The sequence below is a fragment of the Talpa europaea genome, assembly GCF_964194135.1.
Source record: "Talpa europaea genome assembly, chromosome: 13".
NCBI lineage: Eukaryota > Metazoa > Chordata > Mammalia > Eulipotyphla > Talpidae > Talpa > Talpa europaea.
In genome coordinates, this window is record NC_140080.1 from 16,866,512 (window position 1) to 16,886,841 (window position 20,330).

Sequence of the window (20,330 nt, forward strand, 5' to 3'; positions counted from 1 at the left end):
AACTTATATTTATGTTTTCAGATCATGCTGACATTTCTCAGCCAGTTCTAATCTTAAATGTTGATTTTTAAAACAAAATTATCTTTTTGTGAAAACAGAGTGAATGATTCTAGGGCAGAGATAGTGACAAGCTTGCATTTTACTTGCCAACTTTGATAATACTGGTAGTAACTGTAGAGGCGTGTGCTCTATAGAATCTGAGTATGTGGTTCCTAATATCCATATTTTCATCCTTATCCTAGGGAAGCGATTTTCAGAATGTAGGTTCCTCAGGCCAGCAGCATCAGCATTACCTTGAAACTTATTAGAAATAAAAAACTCTTGGGCTATCCCCTAGATTTACTGAATCACTAACTCTGGGGTGGGACCCAACTCTGTTCTAACAGCCTTTCAGGTGATTCTGTTACACACAAAAAACCAAGAAGCACTATTTTAAGAAATCAAAAAATTCATGTTTTTAATCACAACATTCTTTCTTTTTCATAGCCATAGTTTCATGTTTTCTACTACTCTGTCATTTACATATTTATTCTTTTGACTGATTACTTGGAATGCTTTTCTTCTTGCCATGTTGTTATCAGGTACTTAGTCTTTCCAAGTGGTGACATTAGTAGGAGGGGGTATATTATCTATGTTGTGACAACTTTTGCTTTCTACTTTTTGGTATAATTTTATGAAAGAGTCATCAGTGTAAGGAAATCAATATTTGAAAAGAGTGACTTGTACATTAACACAGTTTTAAGAGCTGTTACCCTTTGAACAGTATGATCTTCATGACTGAACTCCTATTAAGATAATAGGGTAAATAGAAGAGAAACTGAAGATATTTCTAAAAAAAGTGCTCTTATCTAATGTTGACCCATGTTGAGTTTGAAAGAAGAAAACAAGTTCTATGGCAAAAAGAAATTTATTTGACAAAAGCTATAACTTATGGTAAAAGTTTTTCCCCCAGTCTTCAAAATTTATTTTTTTTTAATCAAGACTGTTGGGAAGAGTATGCTCTTTTTGTTTTCTGTGCAGCTCAGAGAAACTTTGGAAATGCTATATTTCTTAAGGAATAGAAAAATGAACAATTATAATTATATTGAAATATGCTTTTTAAATAAGATAATGTTCTATATAACACTTCTGTATTATAATCAATAGTATATGTTTAATAGTTGGTGAACTATGGGCCCCTACACTTATTTGTAAATATGTTTGAATGGAAAAGTACCATACCTATTTGTTTACTTTTGTTTATGACTGCTTTAGTCCTACTATGGCAAAATTCAGTACTTATAGCAGACATCCGATGGTAAGTAAAGCCTAAAATAGTTATTATCACCTTGCAAAAAAATTGCTGACTCCTGGTTTAGGAAATTAAGAGTTTATAACTAATATGAAGCCCAAGGAAACATTGTATTCCACATAGGAGTCTTCTCAACATGAGTTACATCAAAAATACCTCAGTTGAGAAGGTTCCATTTATGTGTATCATTCACAAAATTATATTGAAAAACATTAAAGAGAAGAAACCAAAGGGTGTTTACACATTTAAAAAATATACTGATACCATTAAATGAGATTCATAATAATACATAAAAGTATCAAAAAGTTGTGAAAAGAATGCTGTGTTGAGAGTCAGGACTAGAATTCAGGTTTTCTAAATCTGCCTTAGAAAAGTCTGTTTGTTTTAGGCATGAGATACTTAATACATTTGTTCAAGGATCCTTACCTCTTGAAGTAAATTATCTAAGTTCTCTTTCAGCACTAGTAAGAATTGGTTATATTACATACACACACACACACCCCTGTTTGGTGTCATTAAAAGCTTCTTGCCGATCTTACTGATACAAACTCATGTTAAGAATAGTTTAGAGAAAAGACTAATACCTATAACACATTAAAGCAGAAATATTTTGCCAAATTTGACATTTTTTAATTGCTTCTTTTATTTTAGGACATCTGAGTTCTTCTTCCATATATCCCATATGCAGTGCTCCATATTTATTGGTAACTTCATGCTCAGATGAGAAAGTAAGATTCTGGAGATGCAGAGTAACAAATGGAGAATCTGCCATATCAAAGAATGAAAAAATGGATCTTGTGTATATTTGGGAAGAATGGCCATTACTTATTGAAGATGGACTACAGAGCAATAGTAGTATAGCTGTACCTGGCAGGCCTATAGAAGTTAGCTGTGCACATACAAATCGTTTAGCAGTAGCATATAAGCAGCTTGCATCTAGTGGTAGATCTTCTCAGGACTTTGTAATGCATGTGAGTATTTTTGAATGTGAATCTACTGGAGGTTCTTGTTGGATTCTTGAACAGACAATTCATTTAGATGAGTTAAACACAGTATTGGATTCTGGCATTAGTATTGATAGCAATTTAGTGACTTATAATAAGCAAGAGGTATATTTATCCAGTAAAGAAAGTATCACATCAAACACAAAGCATTTAGTTCACTTAGATTGGATGTCTAGAGAAGATGGTTCTCACATCCTGACGATAGGAATTGGATCAAAACTTTTTATGTATGGACCCCTGGCTGGCAAGGTACAAGAACAGACTGGTAAGGAAGGACTCGCTTTTCCTCTCTGGGAGAGTACTAAAGTTGTGCCTCTTTCTAAGTTTATACTTTTACGAAGTGTGGACTTAGTTTCATCTGTAGAAGGCTCTCCACCTTTTCCTGTTTCTTTATCATGGGTCCGGGATGGCATCCTTGTAGTAGGAATGGATTGTGAAATGCATGTATATTCCCAGTGGCAGCCATCTTCTCAACAAGAACCGCTTACAACAGATTCATACAGTGGGAGTACTCCATCGATAATAAGCTTAATAAAACAGAGTAATTCATCAAGTTCTGGATTACATCCACCCAAGAAAACACTGACTCGATCCATGACCAGTCTTGCACAGAAAATCTGTGGAAAGAAAACTGCATTTGATCCTTCTGTGGATATGGAAGATTCAGGTCTTTTTGAAGCAGCTCACGCACTTTCTCCAACTTTACCTCAGTACCATCCTTTGCAACTTTTGGAACTCATGGATCTTGGCAAAGTTCGGCGAGCAAAAGCCATCTTGTCACATCTCGTCAAGTGCATTGCTGGAGAAATTGTGGCTCTCAATGAAGCTGAATCCAATCATGAGCGCCGCCTGAGGTCTCTGACCATCAGTGCTAGTGGCAGCACTACCAGAGACCCCCAGGCATTCAACAAGAGTGAAAACACAGATTACACAGAAATAGATTCTGTCCCTCCACTTCCTTTATATGCCTTACTTGCAGCAGATGATGACAGCTGTAATCTTCACGCATCTTTGGAGAAATCTAGTAATCAGAGTACCTCAAACAACTCAAACAAGTTGTCAAAAGAAAGTTATGATGACCTTTTTGAAATCCCAGCTTTAACATCTGATAGTGATGTGTTAGAGATAGATGAAGAAAATACAAAGCCCAAGGTTATCGACCTTTCACTATACAGTCCAACTTACTTTGGTCCTGAGCATGCTCAGGTACTTTCTGGTCACTTACTTCATTCTAGTTTACCAGGACTCAGCCGAATGGAACAGATGTCTTTGATGGCCTTAGCAGATACAATTGCAACTACCAGCACTGACATTGGAGAAAGCAGAGATAGAAGCCAAGGTAAAACTAAGTTGAGTAGAGTATTAGAGGGAAAACTGATAATATTTTTACTTATTTACACAGAAAATAGTCTTAAGTAATTTTCTAAAACATGATGCCCTGGAAGGTTTTTTAAATCAGCACTGGTGTTTTCACAGTGGTTTTAACATTAATATATACTCCTTATCCCATAATAACAGAACCCTGAGAAAAGACACAATTATTATGCCAGCCATTTTTATCTAATTGCTTAATAAAATTGTAAAGATCCAACCAAACCTTTTAGAGTTTCTTGGATGTTTTAGATACTTGAAAATAAACGTTTCTTTCTGCATTATTTTTTCTTATGTTGTAATATCCCCCTATAAACAATTATGGCTTGATTTTTATAAATATTGTGCTTTATATTTAATGAGTGTTAATATATACTCCTTCTTTGAGTAACAAAATAAACATAAACTCAGGCCTTTTCCTCACTCAGAGAGCATTTCCTTCTTACTCCTGAACCTGAACAAATATGAATGCAGAATTCACACTAATCTGACATTAACAATTCCAGCCTTATGCACCAAGTAGTGGGATGTTTCTGTTAAACTATGCTTGAAAGGGAAGTTTGGGATAGTTCAAGGGAAAAAAGGGGAAAATGTTAAAAATTTAAGGAAAAACCAATTGGGTCATTACTTTTACCTTAAGAGTTACTGCTAGCAGATGTATTTTTTTAATAATTTGTTTTATTTATTTTATACGTATATAAAATCATGTCCTTCTAGCATATAAATCATTTTTTCTAATGTTAGTAACAGATACTGAGATGGACATATGAATTGAACCATTATGGAAAATACTGTAATATAGCACAGTGAAGTTTAAACTATTTTAGAATTTAGTCATATTTTAACTTAAAAATGATTCAGTGCATATGAGGTCAGATTACAGAAAAATCAAGGACCTCGAGTCAGTCAATTCATTCTTTTTCCAATTTTTAACTATATTGCATTTTTCTGTAATATACAGTTGTATAGGAAAAGAAATATTAAATAATATTTAAATTTGATAGCTTTTGTCGTTTCAGAATATTATTTCCCTGTATTTGGTGCTGTGGTATGTGTTACTTGCCAGGGTTGTTCATATTTATTTGTGTTTTGCTAGTGAGATGTTTTGGTTTTATAAATAAAAATAAGTAAATACTTTCCCCCTGTTTTTTACAGGTGGAGAAACGCTTGATGAATGTGGATTAAAATTTCTTCTGGCTGTTCGACTACATACTTTTCTTACAACTTCCCTTCCAGCTTATCGAGCTCAACTTCTTCACCAAGGTGCTTTTGGTAGAAATCTATTAGAAGGAAGTGAGGCAATTAGAAGAAGAGAGGCCTGATAATTTAGTTTTGTTTTTTGCCCAGACATCATAATGACAACAAATATGGCACATTTTAAGTTTCCTTTATTTATTTTTAAAAAATGCTTGTTTCTTCTGAATGCTCTTCCCTTTGGAGATACTAAAATTATTTTGTTAGGTGGTAAAAATTAATGAAGAGTGGTTATTAGGGAGTTGGATAGTCTGTGTTACATTTTTAAATACATGATGTACTAAAGGTCAGTTAATAAAGTTTCATTCTCTTTCATCTCTTACTTACATTTTCTTTTTGACATTTATCTTCATTCAGTTTTTCCCCAAAATTTGAGTAATATTTTTGTTATAGAAATATTACATATTCAATTTTTAATTGTTTAAAATTAAAAAATGGCTATGGAACATTCAAAGTAAAAATTGCTGCACATCTGAAGCTATTGCTAACATTAATGTGTATTTCAGATATTAGTTTATTAGCAGTTTAGATACTAATTTTTAGGATTGAAATAGAAATATCCCTTTAGAGAACATAAGCAAGACATGATACTTAGTGATTGAGTGTCAAGGAAGTTCAAGTAGAATTACTTGCCTAAAATTATATAGTTAGCGAGGGATTGAACTAGAATTCAGTGTAGACATTCTGCTTCTGGAGTCTTTGCAGTGCTATATTCCATCCACTAAGCTGTGTTGTCTGTTGATGCTCTTTTAATTCCACGGAATTAAATCTGCAGATCAATTGCTGATCAAAGGAAAGTGAGCATTAGCTCTAAAGAGTAATTATATCAGTACAGAATAATGCTTTAAGTATTTCTCATTTTCTAAGAAAAGATGGTGAATGATAGCTAAAGAACAAGAATTCTCAGTATAGTGGCACTGCTCATAGTTATTTTCTTTAACCTTTCAAAAAGAATTTTAATATTAGAGAGTATATGCTCATTGTAGAAAATACTGAAGGGGTGGAGTTGTTTGGAGAATCAAAAAAAAAAAAAAAAAAAAAACAAACCCGTATTCCCTCCAGCATGACCATTTAATTATAGTGTGCTGTGAGTCTCAAAGTTTAGACAGGTTATTGCAAATATAGAGCTCACATTTCTGATAATCATCTTACAGTCTTGGTTATAGTTCTTATAAACATTATTTTTGATGTTTTTTCAGGTCTGTCTACTAGTCATTTTGCCTGGGCCTTTCACTCAGTAGCAGAAGAAGAACTGTTAAACATGTTGCCAGCAATGCAAAAAGATGATCCCACTTGGTCTGAACTAAGAGCTATGGGTGTGGGGTGGTGGGTCCGGAATAACAGAATTTTACGCAAATGCATGGAAAAGGTAAGTGTTTTATTTTGGTGTAAAAAATAATGTATTTTGGAAGTTTCTTTAAATAGTATTCCATATTTATTTTGTTGCTATTTTTTTTAAAATATACTTTTAAATAGTCTTTTTGTGTCAAAATATGTAATATAGTTTAAACATTTCTATTTTAATTCTTCAATTGTCAGGTAGCATGTTTATTTAGTAATATATGTCTTAATTTTATAAAATATTACATATAAAAAATTACTTCTGCAATTATAAAATAAATATATATATGATCAAATACATTTTTTAAAAAAGTTAATGTTCAATGGTTATATAATCTGTGCTAGTCTTGTATTGGAGGGAAATTATTTGTTCATTTAAAAAACTGTTTCTGCTAAATTTTGACCAATATTTTCTCATTATAGGTAGCCAAAGCAGCCTTTCATAGAAAAAATGATCCTTTAGATGCTGCCATTTTTTACCTCGCAATGAAAAAGAAAGCTGTGATTTGGGGATTATATAGGTAGGTGAGAAAAATGCTTCAAAATGAAAATCTTTCCATAAGAAGTAAGTATATGATTTAAAATTATTGCTTTTGCTAGTGTGATTCATATGGATCATTCATTATTGTTACATTTAAGGAGAAATTTCATAAGGAAGAAGGACAGATTTGTTCTGGAGGAGGGCAATCTTGATAAGGTCACTTCAGTTTGTTTTTAGGTTTATTAGTTAGAAAAACATTTTTTTGCTTGTTTTTCCAACAATCAAATCAGAAGTAAGTATCGTGAGTGTGAAGTAAATAAAATTGGTGGCATTTGGATCAGGAGCAAGCTATCCCTCCACACTATGCTCTTCCTCTGGGTCCTGACTCCATTCCTGAGCTAGGGTTACCTGGAATTTTTCTCCTTCACTTGTCCTCAGTGAGACTTGGTGAACTTGATTTACTGTAAATAGTTTACCATTTGTTTGGGCTTCAGTTCCAGGAGAACTGAACTGTGTGAACAACAACCTTAGGGGCAAATCATGTTACCAAATCAGTTTTTTTAAGAGATGAATCTTTCACGATTGTTTTGAATCAGACAAATTCCTTATATTTTGATCATCAAATTTACCCTGAGGTAGGCAGCAGGGTTAAAGGTGGTTGATGAGATTTCATTGCAAAGTAGCTAGAAGTTTATAAAAGTGATGTATCTTACGTGAATTTAAAAGTATTTTCACACAAATAATAATTTCTCTCAGTTCTGCTAATGCAGTTTGCTTTGTAGTTTGAGAGAATTTTTTTCAATAACTTCTGAGATGTATAAGATAATGTTTACCTGATCTTACTGTATACAAGAGAAGCAGATGTCTTGTAATTTTTGAACTGGAAAATATTTCTTTTGGGTCTAATTTTTATGTGAATAACTATAAAATTGGTTCTCATATAAAAACATTGTGTTCCAGAATTTTTGTACAGTTTTTTGTTTTGTTTTGTTTTTGCAGATCCCAAAAAGATACAAAGATGACACAGTTTTTTGGGCACAATTTTGACGATGAGCGATGGCGTAAAGCAGCTTTAAAAAATGCTTTTTCTTTGTTAGGCAAACAGAGATTTGAACATTCTGCTGCTTTTTTTCTTTTAGCTGGTTGCCTCAGAGATGCAATTGAGGTAATAAATAATACTTTTTTTCCTTCTAAAGATTTATTTATTTTATGCAAGCACTGGGTACAGTCAGAAGCGTGGGAGGGTGAGAGAATTCACCAGAGCCAGAGCAGGGAACAGAACAGGCAGACTGATAAAATACACTGCTGAGGGGAGCAGCGGGGTGCGACAGGAGAGGTCTGTGTGCCATGTGGGACCCTCGCTGGCAGCTGGGTGTTGAACCGGCGCTACAGAGGCTGCGGGCAGCTTTGCAGCCCAGTGCTCAACCGCTGCACCACCAGAGGAGGCCCTGAGTAATACTTTTATAAAAATAGTATGGCCGTGTTTTTAAGATTACCTAGGAATTAAATACTTTTTTTAATTCAACTCAAATATAATGAAAATAGCACAAAAGGTAAATACCTGAAGTAACTGATGATATTTTATACTAGTATTTAAAATTTTGTCATTTAGCATCAGTTAAGAATTTTTTGAAGAATTAAGATTATCCAGGTTGTTTTGGTGGGTAGAGACAGGTAGTTGATCTGATTCTTAAGCATATTTTAATGAACAGATTCGAAAAGTGTGTCCTGTATTTGAAATATTTGAACTTATATTTGGCTCTTATTTAATGAAAATTAGCAAATTTTTAACTGATTATTTCTCAGTAGACTTTAGGTTTATGGAATTTGTTTCTGAAGTTGCCTTTCCCTCAGTTTCATACAAATGATTCAAACAAATTTTAGTTTGGAAAAACTGCTTTGTGTATGGGGAAGAGTGAAAATTCAAGAATAAAGCAAAATAAGTCATTGGAATTGATGCTATTAAGAAGTACTCAGTATCATCTCCTTAGGTTAATTCTTTTTTCAAATACATATTTAGTACTAGTGGGTAATTTGCCAGTATTAACATACATGTTGTAAAGTTGGTTTGTAAAAGCAAGTAGTGTATGTTTAGTTTATTGATTCCCTAATTTCATTTTTTAATGAGTCAGTTGAGTTCACCTTAAAATGAAAGATATTCCTGCTTATTCATAAATATTTGAAATTTTTTTAAGGTTTGTCTTGAAAAACTGAATGACATTCAGTTGGCTCTTGTAATAGCAAGACTTTATGAATCTGAATTTGATACATCTGCAACATATAAATCTGTTTTACGTAAAAGAGTTTTGGGAATTGATTCTCCTGTCAGTGAACTCAATTCATTGAACATAAATATGCATTATGATCCTTTTCTTCGGAGTATGGCATATTGGATTTTGGAAGATTATAGTAGTGCGCTGGAAACATTAATAAAACAACCTGTTAGAGAGGATAGCGGTAAGTTGCAATTCCGAAATGTTGATGATTAAGAGTTTTATTAGTACTTACTGGGTGCAGAGCACACTCTTGGATGCTAAGGGTATAGGTTTCCTCCACTTTACGAAAGTAGAATTTTTCTGTTTGGTATGAATTGATATGTTATTTTTTGAGTCAAGGAATGATAAAAAATTTACTGTAATAATCAATCAATGGTAACTGCATTCCAGATCCCAAAAATAACTCTTGGGTTGTTTAGCTTAAGCAGTGGAGGAGTAGAAGTCAATTTTGGGGAGTTGTTTAGATTGAGAAGACTTTTCTGATAAGATGACCTTTGAACAGAGACCTAATTAAAATGAGCAAGTGATCAAAGTAGATATCTAGGTAAAAAGTGGTTTTAGGCCAAGTGCATACTAAATAAAAAGGCCCTGAGGCACGAGTGTGTACAAGTAAATAGAACTATATTGTAGGCTATTGGATATAATTGTCTACATTTACAGGGTGAAGTTAGTACCAGAAATAAGAGATGTGCAAGTTTTCAGCATATAGATTATATGTAAAGCCAGGAGATTGTAAGTGTTCAACCAGAGGTTCAGATACAAAAGAGGTCAAGCACTGAACTCTAGGATGCTCTCTTTTTTAAAGATTTTTTTTTTAATTTATTCATGTATACAAGAACCAGGGTACAGGCAGACGTGTGGGAGGGTGAGAGGATTCATCAGAGACAGAGCGGGGACCAGAACAGGCAGATTGACTGAAATACACTGCTGGGGGGAGCAGTGGGTGAGACAGGAGAGGTCTGCCATGCCATGTGGGTATCTCCCGGGCCGGGCGGGATTGAACCTGCACTGTAGAGGCTGCAGTCAGCTTCACAGCGCTGCGCTTAACTGTGCCACCGGGGAGGCTCTAGGCTACTCTTGACATTGAAAAGTAGAGCAAATGAGGAAAATCTAGCAAAGCAGACTGAGAAAAAGTAGAAAAAGACTAAAATTGTATATGTGGATATTTTAAGTTATTTTGAATTATCACCTTAGACATATGAAATCAGCATAACTGTTTTTTCTTAGTGTGTTAGAACACTTTAGTTATAAATGTGTTCTTGTCTATTCAGTGCTATGTTTTAGTGTGGTCTGTTAATAAAATGTTAAAAACTAGGTATATAAAGGTACCATAGTAGAGAAAAAGTACTACAACACAACTGTTGAAGATTTTTTTTGTCTTATAAAGTGAATTTACTTTCAGATCAAGTCACCATGTCAGCTTGTAATCCTGCAGTTTTTAATTTCTACAATTATCTACGAACACATCCTCTCTTGCTGAGGCGTCATTTTGGATCCTCACACATGACTTTAACAGGAAAAAGCGGGCTGGCAGGGACAATTAATTTAAGTGAAAGAAGATTATTTTTTACTGCTGCCAGTGCTCATTTAAAAGCTGGCTGCCCCATGTTGGCTTTAGAAGTATTATCAAAGATGCCAAAAGTCATCAAGAAAACAAAGCCTTTTTGTAAAACATCTAGTTTTCTGAATACCAGTCAAGAGCTTTCTCCTTCTTCACCATTAAAATTGGATGCAAGGGAAGATAAGTCTTCTGCTATTGATTGGTCACAATCAGTAATCAATGGTTTTGGCTCTTCTTCAGAGGGTTCCTCAGAGAAACAATCAAACTCCACTCTTTCTTTTGACTGGAGCCAACCAAGTGTTGTATTTCAGGATGACTCTTTAGAACTAAAGTGGGACAGTGATGAAGAAGAAAATGAGGATCTCCCTGTTTCAAGGAAAGAACTAAAACTTTCACAAAGAAACATAGGTAAAACTGTGGAAGAAATGAGTTCTAATTATACAGAGTCTCTCAGCACGCTAGATGAAAATGACATTTTAAGTCCATCAGAAGATATAATTGCTGTTCAGCTAAAATTTAGAGCATGTTTAAAGATTCTCACTGTAGAGCTTCGTACTTTGTCTACTGGCTATGAAATAGATGGTGGAAAGTTGCGTTACCAACTATACCACTGGCTTGAAAAAGAAGTGATAGCTCTTCAGAGGACTTGTGACTACTGTTCAAATGGTGAAGAATTACAGTCAGCATTGGGTGAAAATGGAGATGAATTTGGATTAAATGAAGATGTTGGAGAATTACCTCACCAAACAAAAGTGAAACAACTGAAAGAAAATTTTCAAGAAAAACGACAATGGCTTTTAAAATACCAGTCACTCTTAAGAATGTTTCTGAGCTACTGTGTACTTCATGGGTCCCATGGTGGGGGTCTTGCATCTGTGAGAATGGAATTGATTTTGCTTTTACAAGAATCTCAGCAGGTATGTACATATAGTACATATATGAAACAGTTTTTGATACTACTTTGTTTTTAAATATTGCAATTCTTGATTTTCTTTGTTGTGCTTGCTTTGAAGAATGATCCTTTTTTTTGAATAGTGCTTCATGTTATGAGTGTTAGAGTTGTATATGTCCTGTGGTTAAAGGACTGTTTGATTTTAGACCCTAAGGTCTGCTACACGCATACTCCATGATCTTATATCACTGTTTTGTAAGGTGATGAACATCTCTTTATGATGAGAGAGTATTATTTCATCATTTCTCAATGTAATTGATAAATGTTGAACTCTCTGATCCTTTCTATCTTTATAATTGTTTCTATGATGCTTTTAGTTTTTGTTTTGAAGTTTTTCATGAAGATCCCCAAGCTACTTAATTAAGTATTGAATTATAACTACAAATAGTTGATTAACATTTTTTCCCATTTGTTTTTAAGGAAACATCCGAGCCAGTATTTTCAAGCCCTCTTTCCGAGCAAACCTCAGTACCCTTCCTTTTTGCTTGTACAGCCAGTGCCAAAACAGTAGTTGCCAATCCGTTATTGCACCTTAGTAATCTAACACATGATATTCTACATGCCATAATAAACTTCGATTCACCACCCCATCCTGATATCCAGAGTAACAAAGTAAGTATTCCTGTTTCAGTCTTTTAATTTCTCCATATTCAATGATAAAGCTAAAAGATAGTTGTTAAGTCTTTTTATGAACAATTTTAGACATCAGACTGTAGCGATGATTTATATAATATTAGAAAACTTATGATTGTAGGCCAAAATCATTTTGCTTGTGTTACTGATGCTTCAAATTTTAATCATAATGTAGTTTATTTTGTCTCGTTTATTATATTTATTAAGATGGAACTAGTAAGTGTGTATGCAGATATATGAGTATTTCCTTTGTAGGTATACCTAGCGAAAAAGGTATTTGTTTTCTAGAGATCTAAGCTTAATATTTTGGTATAAATGTACCAATAAAATGTTTGTCTTCCTTACGTATTTTAAGGATAATGTAAATCTTCCACATTCCCCATTATTTCTCTAGGCTAAGTGTTAAGTCATAAGCCAGCTACAGCAAAATCACCTGAAGTACTTATTAAAAGTTTGGATTCCTAAATTCACTCCAAACTTACTGAATCAATCTGTGAGAATCACTTCCAGGAATTTCTGTTTTTCAGAAGTTCTTCAGATTATTCTGATATATAACTAGTCATACAGTTATCTAGTGAACCATATTGTCTTCCTATCAATCCTCACTCTATCTGTATCTACCACCTACATCATATTTCCTATTATGAGGAAGTAAATTTCCTTCAGATTGTGCTCCTGTCAACCAGCTCTGTTCCATATTTAACTTTAATCATAGCTTTTGCTGTTCAAGAACTACCCTGAAACATTAGTCACTTAAAATAATCATCATTTGTTTTGCTTATGATGCTGTGGGTTGGCTCATTAGTCCTGGTCGGGCCAGCTTGGGCTGATCGCTGGAAACTTCCATTAGTTTTTCATCAGCTGGTTAGTTGACTGGATTCTGGATGATCTATGATTGCCTTTCTGGTAGTTGGCAAACTTTAGCCACAAGAAGAGCTATGTTTCAGTTCCAGTGTAAAGGCAAGCCAAAAAACAATATTCTCTGATAATGGGTGATGTTGAACATTACTATTTCTTCTTTGGAGAAGTGTCTTTTTAGCTCTTCTGCTCATTTTTTGATTGGTTTATTGTGTTTTTGTTCTGTTGTGTAAGCTCTTTGTAGATCTCTGATATCATTCCCTTATCAGTTCTATGGTGTGCAAATGTTTTCCCCCATTCAGTAGGGTGTCTGTTTTGATTGCTGTTTTCTTTCGCTGTACAGAAGCTTTTTAGTTTGATGTAGTACCAGCTTATTATCAGGGAAAGGCAAATCAAAACCACAGTGATATACCACCCTCACACCCTTGAGAATGGACCATACAAAAAAAAATCAGAGACAATAAATGCTGGCAAAAATGTAGTAAAAGGAACCCTCTTACACTGCTGGTGGGAATGTAAATTGGTCCAGTCACTCTGAAAGCTGTGTGGAGTTTCTCAAAACACTAAAAATGGATTTACCATGTGATCAGTGATTTCACTGCTAGGACTCTACCCAGAGAACACAAAAACAAACTTGCACACCACAATGCCCCAAAGCAAATGAATGGATCAAGAAGATGTTTTTTTTGTGTGTGTATGTACACACACACACACACACATACACACAAATGGAATACTACTCAGTGATCAAAAAATAAAACTCATGCCATTTGTGGCAATATGGATGGAGCTGGAAGGGATTGTGCTCAGCTAAATAACTCACAAGGAAAAAGACAAGAAGTCAGACAGAAGTTTCTACAAACTCAGCCTTTTTGTTCTGTTCAGGTCTTCAATTGATTGGATGAGGCCTACTCACATCAGAGAGGACAATCTGCTTAATATACTCTGCAACTCAAATGCTGATCTCATTCGTAATCACCCAAACACCTATATCCAGAATCATGTTTGATGAAGTATCTATACACCCCTTGGCCCAGACAGGCTGACACATAAAATTAACCATTATAATCATATAATTAATCATTTTACTCAATTATTGCAGAGATTCAAAAAGCACCAAGAGTTGAGTTTGTAAGACCTTAAGTACTAGGTTCAGAACTCACACATCATTTACTGTGTCCTCTTGGTCAAAGTAAGTCAGAGCCCAACCCAGATTCAGTGGAGAAATAGTCTATCCCTGTTGATTGGAGAAACTGGAAAATGCTGTCTTCATTTTTGCTATCATTTGTATGACATTTGCTATTTCATTAATATGATTATATCATTGATTTTATTTCATATAACATCTTTTATTTGCATAAAAGACTCATACATCATCAGGTCAAGAATGTAATCTTTTAATATTTTAGTCTAGTCTGTTTTCTTAAGTCAAATTTCTTCATTCTCAGATTTACTTCTCTCGTTGTTCTTGTCATGCTATATTTAGAGCCTTTTTGTCAATACAAATGTTCACCTTTCAGTTGCTTTCATACCTCTCCTTTCTCTCAATAGTCATTCTTTTCAAATTGTTTCTGTTATTCTTTAATAACCTCTTCATAGGTGAACTGTCATTTATCAGGCTGGGCATCTTCAGATTTTTATTGAGAATGAAGCAGGTTGTCTTGGAGATTTGCTTCTAATACATGCCACATGTATGAAGAGCTATCTGTTTTCCATTAGCTGTTGAAATAGAAATTAGATAGCAGAAGCATGTTTATAATTTCTACCAAAGACTTCAGGTTTTTTTCCTTTAATTGTCCTATTATAATGAGTGACCTATTTGGACATAAATGAGTGTTAAGGAAAAAAAGAAATACTAGTTATTAAGGGCAAAGGTTTTTCATTTGTTAAAAAAAAATGCTGATTAAATAATGACTAAGTTTTTTGCTTTTATTTTTTAAAAGTTATAGTAATTTTGTTTTTTTCCCTTCCAGGTGTATGTAATGCATACTTTAGCAGCTTCACTTTCTGCTTGTATCTATCAGTGCCTTTGTGGTAGTCATAACTATAGGTAAATACCATTTGTGAAATTTAAGAATGTTTACAATAACTGATGCGGTTTCAGAATTTGTATGCTTTTGCTTTAGAAGAACTGTAAGAAGTAATCCACTTTAATGCAAAAAACATAGGCTGAAGTGTTAAGTACTCTTTTCAATTTGAAATTTTAGTTAATGCCTTTATGGTTAGTGAATCTCACGTAAATGCAGTGTAACTTATTTGACACCCTTTAATTGATTACTGCTATTAGATTTATTTGTTTATGTCAAACTCTTAAGTTATTTTGTTCATTTGTCTGCTCAGTTAACTTTAGCTTAAAATGCCATTTACTTCGAGAATGTTAACCCAAATTACCAAATAATGTGAAATATTCTTCCCTTTTACCTTGATGGCACTAAATGCACAGTTTTTTTTATCTTTAAAAACAATATGATAAAATGGTGTCTGACTCTCCACAGATTCATAAATTTCATGGAGACAGAAATCATGTTTTTCGTTATATATCTGTTACCTCATGTATATATCTGATGTAAATTACCCTGACATAGGGTAGCTTAGCTGTTAGATATCAGATTGAACCTAAATTGACTCTGGTTAGCCACATGACTTTGTTTTTAAATTTCAGTAAATAAGCCTGCAACTGTTTTCCCATTTGTATGTATTTTTTGTCTTTCACTAAATGAATATATTTCACACCTGTAGCATGTTTTACTTAAAGAATGTGTATATTTACACCTAAAGAACACCTTTTTTAATATAGCACTAGGCATTGAAGTGTTATGCTAAGATTTAGTTAATAGTAATATAACAAATAAAAGTTACAGTGTAGGTACCCTAAACATCATATCTAAAACTTGGAAATATTACATGTGAAATTTAGTTTAGACCGTTCTTTACTACTATTAATGTTTATTTCTTTTAGTTTGTAGCAGTAAGACAGTTTATTGAATTTTGTTAGTAAAGTTTTTTTTTTTTCCATTGAAGAATACTTTCTGGTAAAGTGAAAAGAAGAAATGCAGAAACCACAAGACACCTTTTCAACACCTTATTTTTGAGGAGTAAACCTATTTCCATAGATCATCAAGATTCAAATATGTCCCTGGGGATTTCTTTCATGCATTTTTGTTCATAATGCCCTTTGTAGAGAGAAACTGTTTCCAGTTCTTGGCGCTTAATAGTAGTGTTTCTTGGTTTCTGATTCAACCATAGATGAAAGGACTCTACTACCATGTGCCAAGAATAATTGTCTTCTTTTGTTGGGTGAAGACTCTCCAATGGACCAGGAAGATATTGTTTATTATTATAGTATTGTTATTGTAGGTCATTGCAAATTATTTGAATTTTTCTTCTTAGTTCATTTCACACAAATCAGTTTACTGGAATGGTGTATCAGACAGTACTTCTTCCCCATCGACAGTCTTTGAAAACGGGAAGCCTAGATGAAGCAGTTACTCCCAACACATCACCAGCTCAATGGCCAGGTATAAATAATTTATGTATGGATGAGTTTTTTTTAGTCTTAATGACTTTCACTAGTTGAAGAAAAAAGTAAGTTTGGTTTGGTCCTGATGTATGATAATCACTGTAGAATATTGTTAGAATTGATACCAGATCAGTATTTGCTATTCATTATAAATTATGCGGTTACGTAACATTAGTATTTCTTTGTCATGTTATCTCAAATATTTTGTTGTATGACTTTTTATTACCTCCGCATTTGTCATAATAGAAAAATACTTTTTGGAGCAATTAAATTTTTTCAATCTGATTTAAGATTGCAAATTTTTAGTATTTCACTAAATTGAACATATAGCTCAACATTCATACATTAATTTTACTAACCCAGCTTGCCTGTGAATCCAGAGAAGAAAAGTACTAATGCTGTAACATTTTTTCAAAAATTAAAAAAATGTTCTTAGTTTTTAAATATTTTAAAAATTGATTTAAATGGTAGCTATATTTGTTGTTTTTATTCTAGGAATAACTTCTCTAATTCAACTTTTGAATTCTTCTGGAGAAGAAGCCCAGTCAGGGCTCACAATTTTGCTCTGTGAGATTCTCACAGCTGTGTATCTTAGTCTCTTCATCCATGGCTTGGCAACACATTCGAGTAATGAACTGTTTCGAATTGTGGCCCATCCTCTAAATGAAAAAATGTGGTCTGCTGTATTTGGTGGAGGTGCACATCTTCCCAGCAAAGAACAGATACACTCAAAAGCTCTACACGGTTAGTTTTAATTATCTTTTTTTTAAGCTGGAACTTCATTTATCTGAGTGATAACTGTCAAATGTACTTACATTTTAATTTAATTTGTTCACAGAAGGTTCTTGTTACAGACCATTTTCTTAAAGCATGACAATGCAGCATTAAGTTTCTGGTGCAGTTTTCAATCAGTAACATACTCATGCACCAATGATTACTACTATGTAATGTAATTTTCTTAAATCATTTACTATTGAAGTTTTCGTTTGTTTTGAATTACTATAATATTGATTTTTGTTCTATCCCAAATCAGATTCTCTCTTCTTTCTTTGGCAGGAAGGCACTTTGCTATGCCTAGCCCCCACCAGGTAGTGGTATTCTCCATGGAGTGTGTGGGCTTTTCCAAAGCTCTTTCAACCATCAGTTCTCATAGCCCTCCCAGTCTTGCAGGCAAGATATTAGCTTTAGAAATAGGCTGTTTTAGTTCAGCTTGCTTTGTGTTCTTTTGGAGGGGTTGGGGTACAATGGGCCAGTTTTTTTTTTTTTGGCATTTATATTAGCCAACTGAAATTTCCATTAATCAAGCCATATTTCTGATTTCAAGCAATGATTAGTGTTGTAGAAAACCATCTCTGTTTTTTATTCTACTTTTCAATTATTTGTTCTGATGTCTTCTATCCCTTAGTCTTTAACCTTTTTTTAAATGTGTAGTATTTATTTAAGAAATGTCACTCTTAATCATGGTAAATCAGGGCCTCCCTGGTGGTGCAAAGGGTTAAGCACAGCACTGTAAGCTATCCACAGCCTCTGCAGCATGAGTTCAATCAGTGGCCAGGGTGCTACCGACATGGTGCAACAGACCTCTCCTGTCTTGCTCACTGCTCCCCTCATTGTATTTCAGTCAATCTGCCTGTGTTGCTCCCCACTCAGTCTGGTGAATCCTGTCACCCCCCAATACCTCTGGCCTGTACCCCAGTTCTTGTATGCATGAATAAATAAATCTTTAAAAAAAATCATGGTAAATCAGACTATGGCTTGAAGTGACTGGAAAAATATTTCAAATAAGGCTGCTTTATGTTTTGCATATTATGTTCTGGCCATTAGGGGTCTTGGATTTCTAAGTGTTCATAATACTATGAAAAGTAAATATTTTAAACAATTACATCATTTTTCAAAACTTTCTAATACTGAACCTACATAATTATTTAAAGATTGAAACACTATGCTTTCTTAATCTGAAGAAGAATAATCACGATGCTTTCTGCCCTTGTTTTCTTTTCATAATTTATTAGCTACTATGTGGTAATATCAGTTTTCAGATTTTTAAAAATATTTTAATTTTCATAAAATTTCCAATTTTTAAAGAGTAATCCCCTGTATTTTTTAAAAATATGGATAAAAAAGGAAAACTTATCATGAAATTTGCTTGGACTGTATCTTTAACTTTATATATCTGAATTCAATTTAGGAAAAACTTAACAAATCCGGTAGGAAGTATGATAGTTCTACTGAAATTAGTTTTAAATAATTTTGAAAATTTTAATGTGTTTTAAGAGGAAATCATTTTGTAGTACTCTGATCTTATTAATACAAAACGTTATAATGAAATAAATTCTTGCTATGCAGTGTCCACATATCTATAAAAAATTAAAAATACATTTTTATTAACCAGTCAATACTCAGTTTCAACCATTTCTGCTAAGCACAAATACGTAAAAAGCCTTACTGAAAGTCCAGGCTATTCTTTGTTTATCCATTCAGGTTTAGCTGTTTCTAGGAAAAGATGGTATTACATGAATTACTTTCAAGCACTATCATAAACAATATCCCATCACTTACTGAATCATAAATAATAAAGTAACCAAAAATTATATACATCTATACATTTAACCTCTTAGATTTGAACATGCTAGCCAATTAATAAAGAATCCATAAATCATGTGGTTCTCTTAGTAGTAGGGCAGAATATAGCCCCATCCAGATTGTGTGATGCTGTCCTATCTTTGAGAATTCACCATTTATTCTGAATACAATCATGGGAATAACAGAAGGGACATTTACAGAGAACATGAATGATGTGATTCATTCTCTATCTGCTAACTAGAAAAAGATTAGCTTTGCATGATGCTAATCCATTGAATGATGAAGCCCAAGGCCTGCTGGTTCCAAAGCTTATTTAGTTTGAGAAGGAATAGGTAGAAAAACAGAATAAAAGGGGAAGAAATGAATACACTTTTAGCAATTAGAAGCCAGCAGTCCTGTAAAGAAGCAGATGAACTGAGTTTTAAAATTTCAGTTTTTGAAGGCATTATTATGTTCTCAAGAATGACAACTAAAGCAGCACGGCAGCCTGATACCTTTTCAGTTATAACTAAGCAGCCCTACTTGTTTGAATTACCACAAAACAATCATAATATGCTCCCAAAAGTCTGATTGCATTAGGTGTGTTAATCAGTATACCTTGTTCACCTGGAGATTAGAATGTGTTTTAAAAAAGTTTATCTAAAGTCAATATATATACATATATATTTTTAGTTTTTAGTATTTAAATTTGGACAAATTGAAACTGAGAAGTCTAAAGTATTTCATTTTTCTTGCAACCTATTCATTGTCAAAGTAATATATGTTGACAATGAAACTCATACTTAAAATTTCTGTATTCTTAAGTATTTTCATGAACTTGACACTTTGATGGGAACTTAAAAGTAACTATTCTCTTTGTTCTGTGTATATTCTGGTTTTAATTTTTGTACAATAAGGGTCTCGTGAATTAAATTGTATTTCTCTCTACATGTCTATTATATACTTAATGTACTAATTCTTTAGTGATATAAAATTTAAATTTTAAGTGTAAACTTTAAAATAAAAAAATGATAGTTGAGTTTTATTAGACTATATTGGCATGTCAGAATTCTTACCAAAATATTAGTTTATTTTTTCATCTAGATTTGTGAATTCCATTTAGTATGTTAATGAAGATCTTATCTTTTCTAAATAGAGCAGTAGTGCAGGTATGTTCATAGAGTTCTGAATTATTTTGTTTGTATGGTTAATTTTTAAAGTACATA

At 33.3% G+C, this 20,330-nt stretch overlaps 1 protein-coding gene across 6 annotated transcripts in view; it reads left to right on the plus strand.

The window, feature by feature from the left end:
• DMXL1 (Dmx like 1) overlaps positions 1-20,330 on the plus strand; it is a gene marked incomplete at both ends in the record, with an annotated part of 115,508 nt that overhangs the window by 42,690 nt on the left and 52,488 nt on the right. For 5 of the 6 annotated variants that reach the window (XM_084252827.1, XM_084252828.1, XM_084252829.1 and 2 more), the window contains 11 exons: positions 1,943-3,634; positions 4,822-4,929; positions 6,120-6,289; positions 6,685-6,782; positions 7,742-7,907; positions 8,938-9,199; positions 10,421-11,496; positions 11,952-12,143; positions 14,996-15,072; positions 16,413-16,540; positions 17,038-17,286. In XM_084252827.1, the coding sequence (XP_084108953.1) occupies positions 1,943-3,634; positions 4,822-4,929; positions 6,120-6,289; positions 6,685-6,782; positions 7,742-7,907; positions 8,938-9,199; positions 10,421-11,496; positions 11,952-12,143; positions 14,996-15,072; positions 16,413-16,540; positions 17,038-17,286 (4,218 nt within the window). The remainder of the gene's footprint in view (positions 1-1,942; positions 3,635-4,821; positions 4,930-6,119; positions 6,290-6,684; positions 6,783-7,741; positions 7,908-8,937; positions 9,200-10,420; positions 11,497-11,951; positions 12,144-14,995; positions 15,073-16,412; positions 16,541-17,037; positions 17,287-20,330) is intronic. The other variant, XM_084252830.1, reaches the window with a different exon arrangement.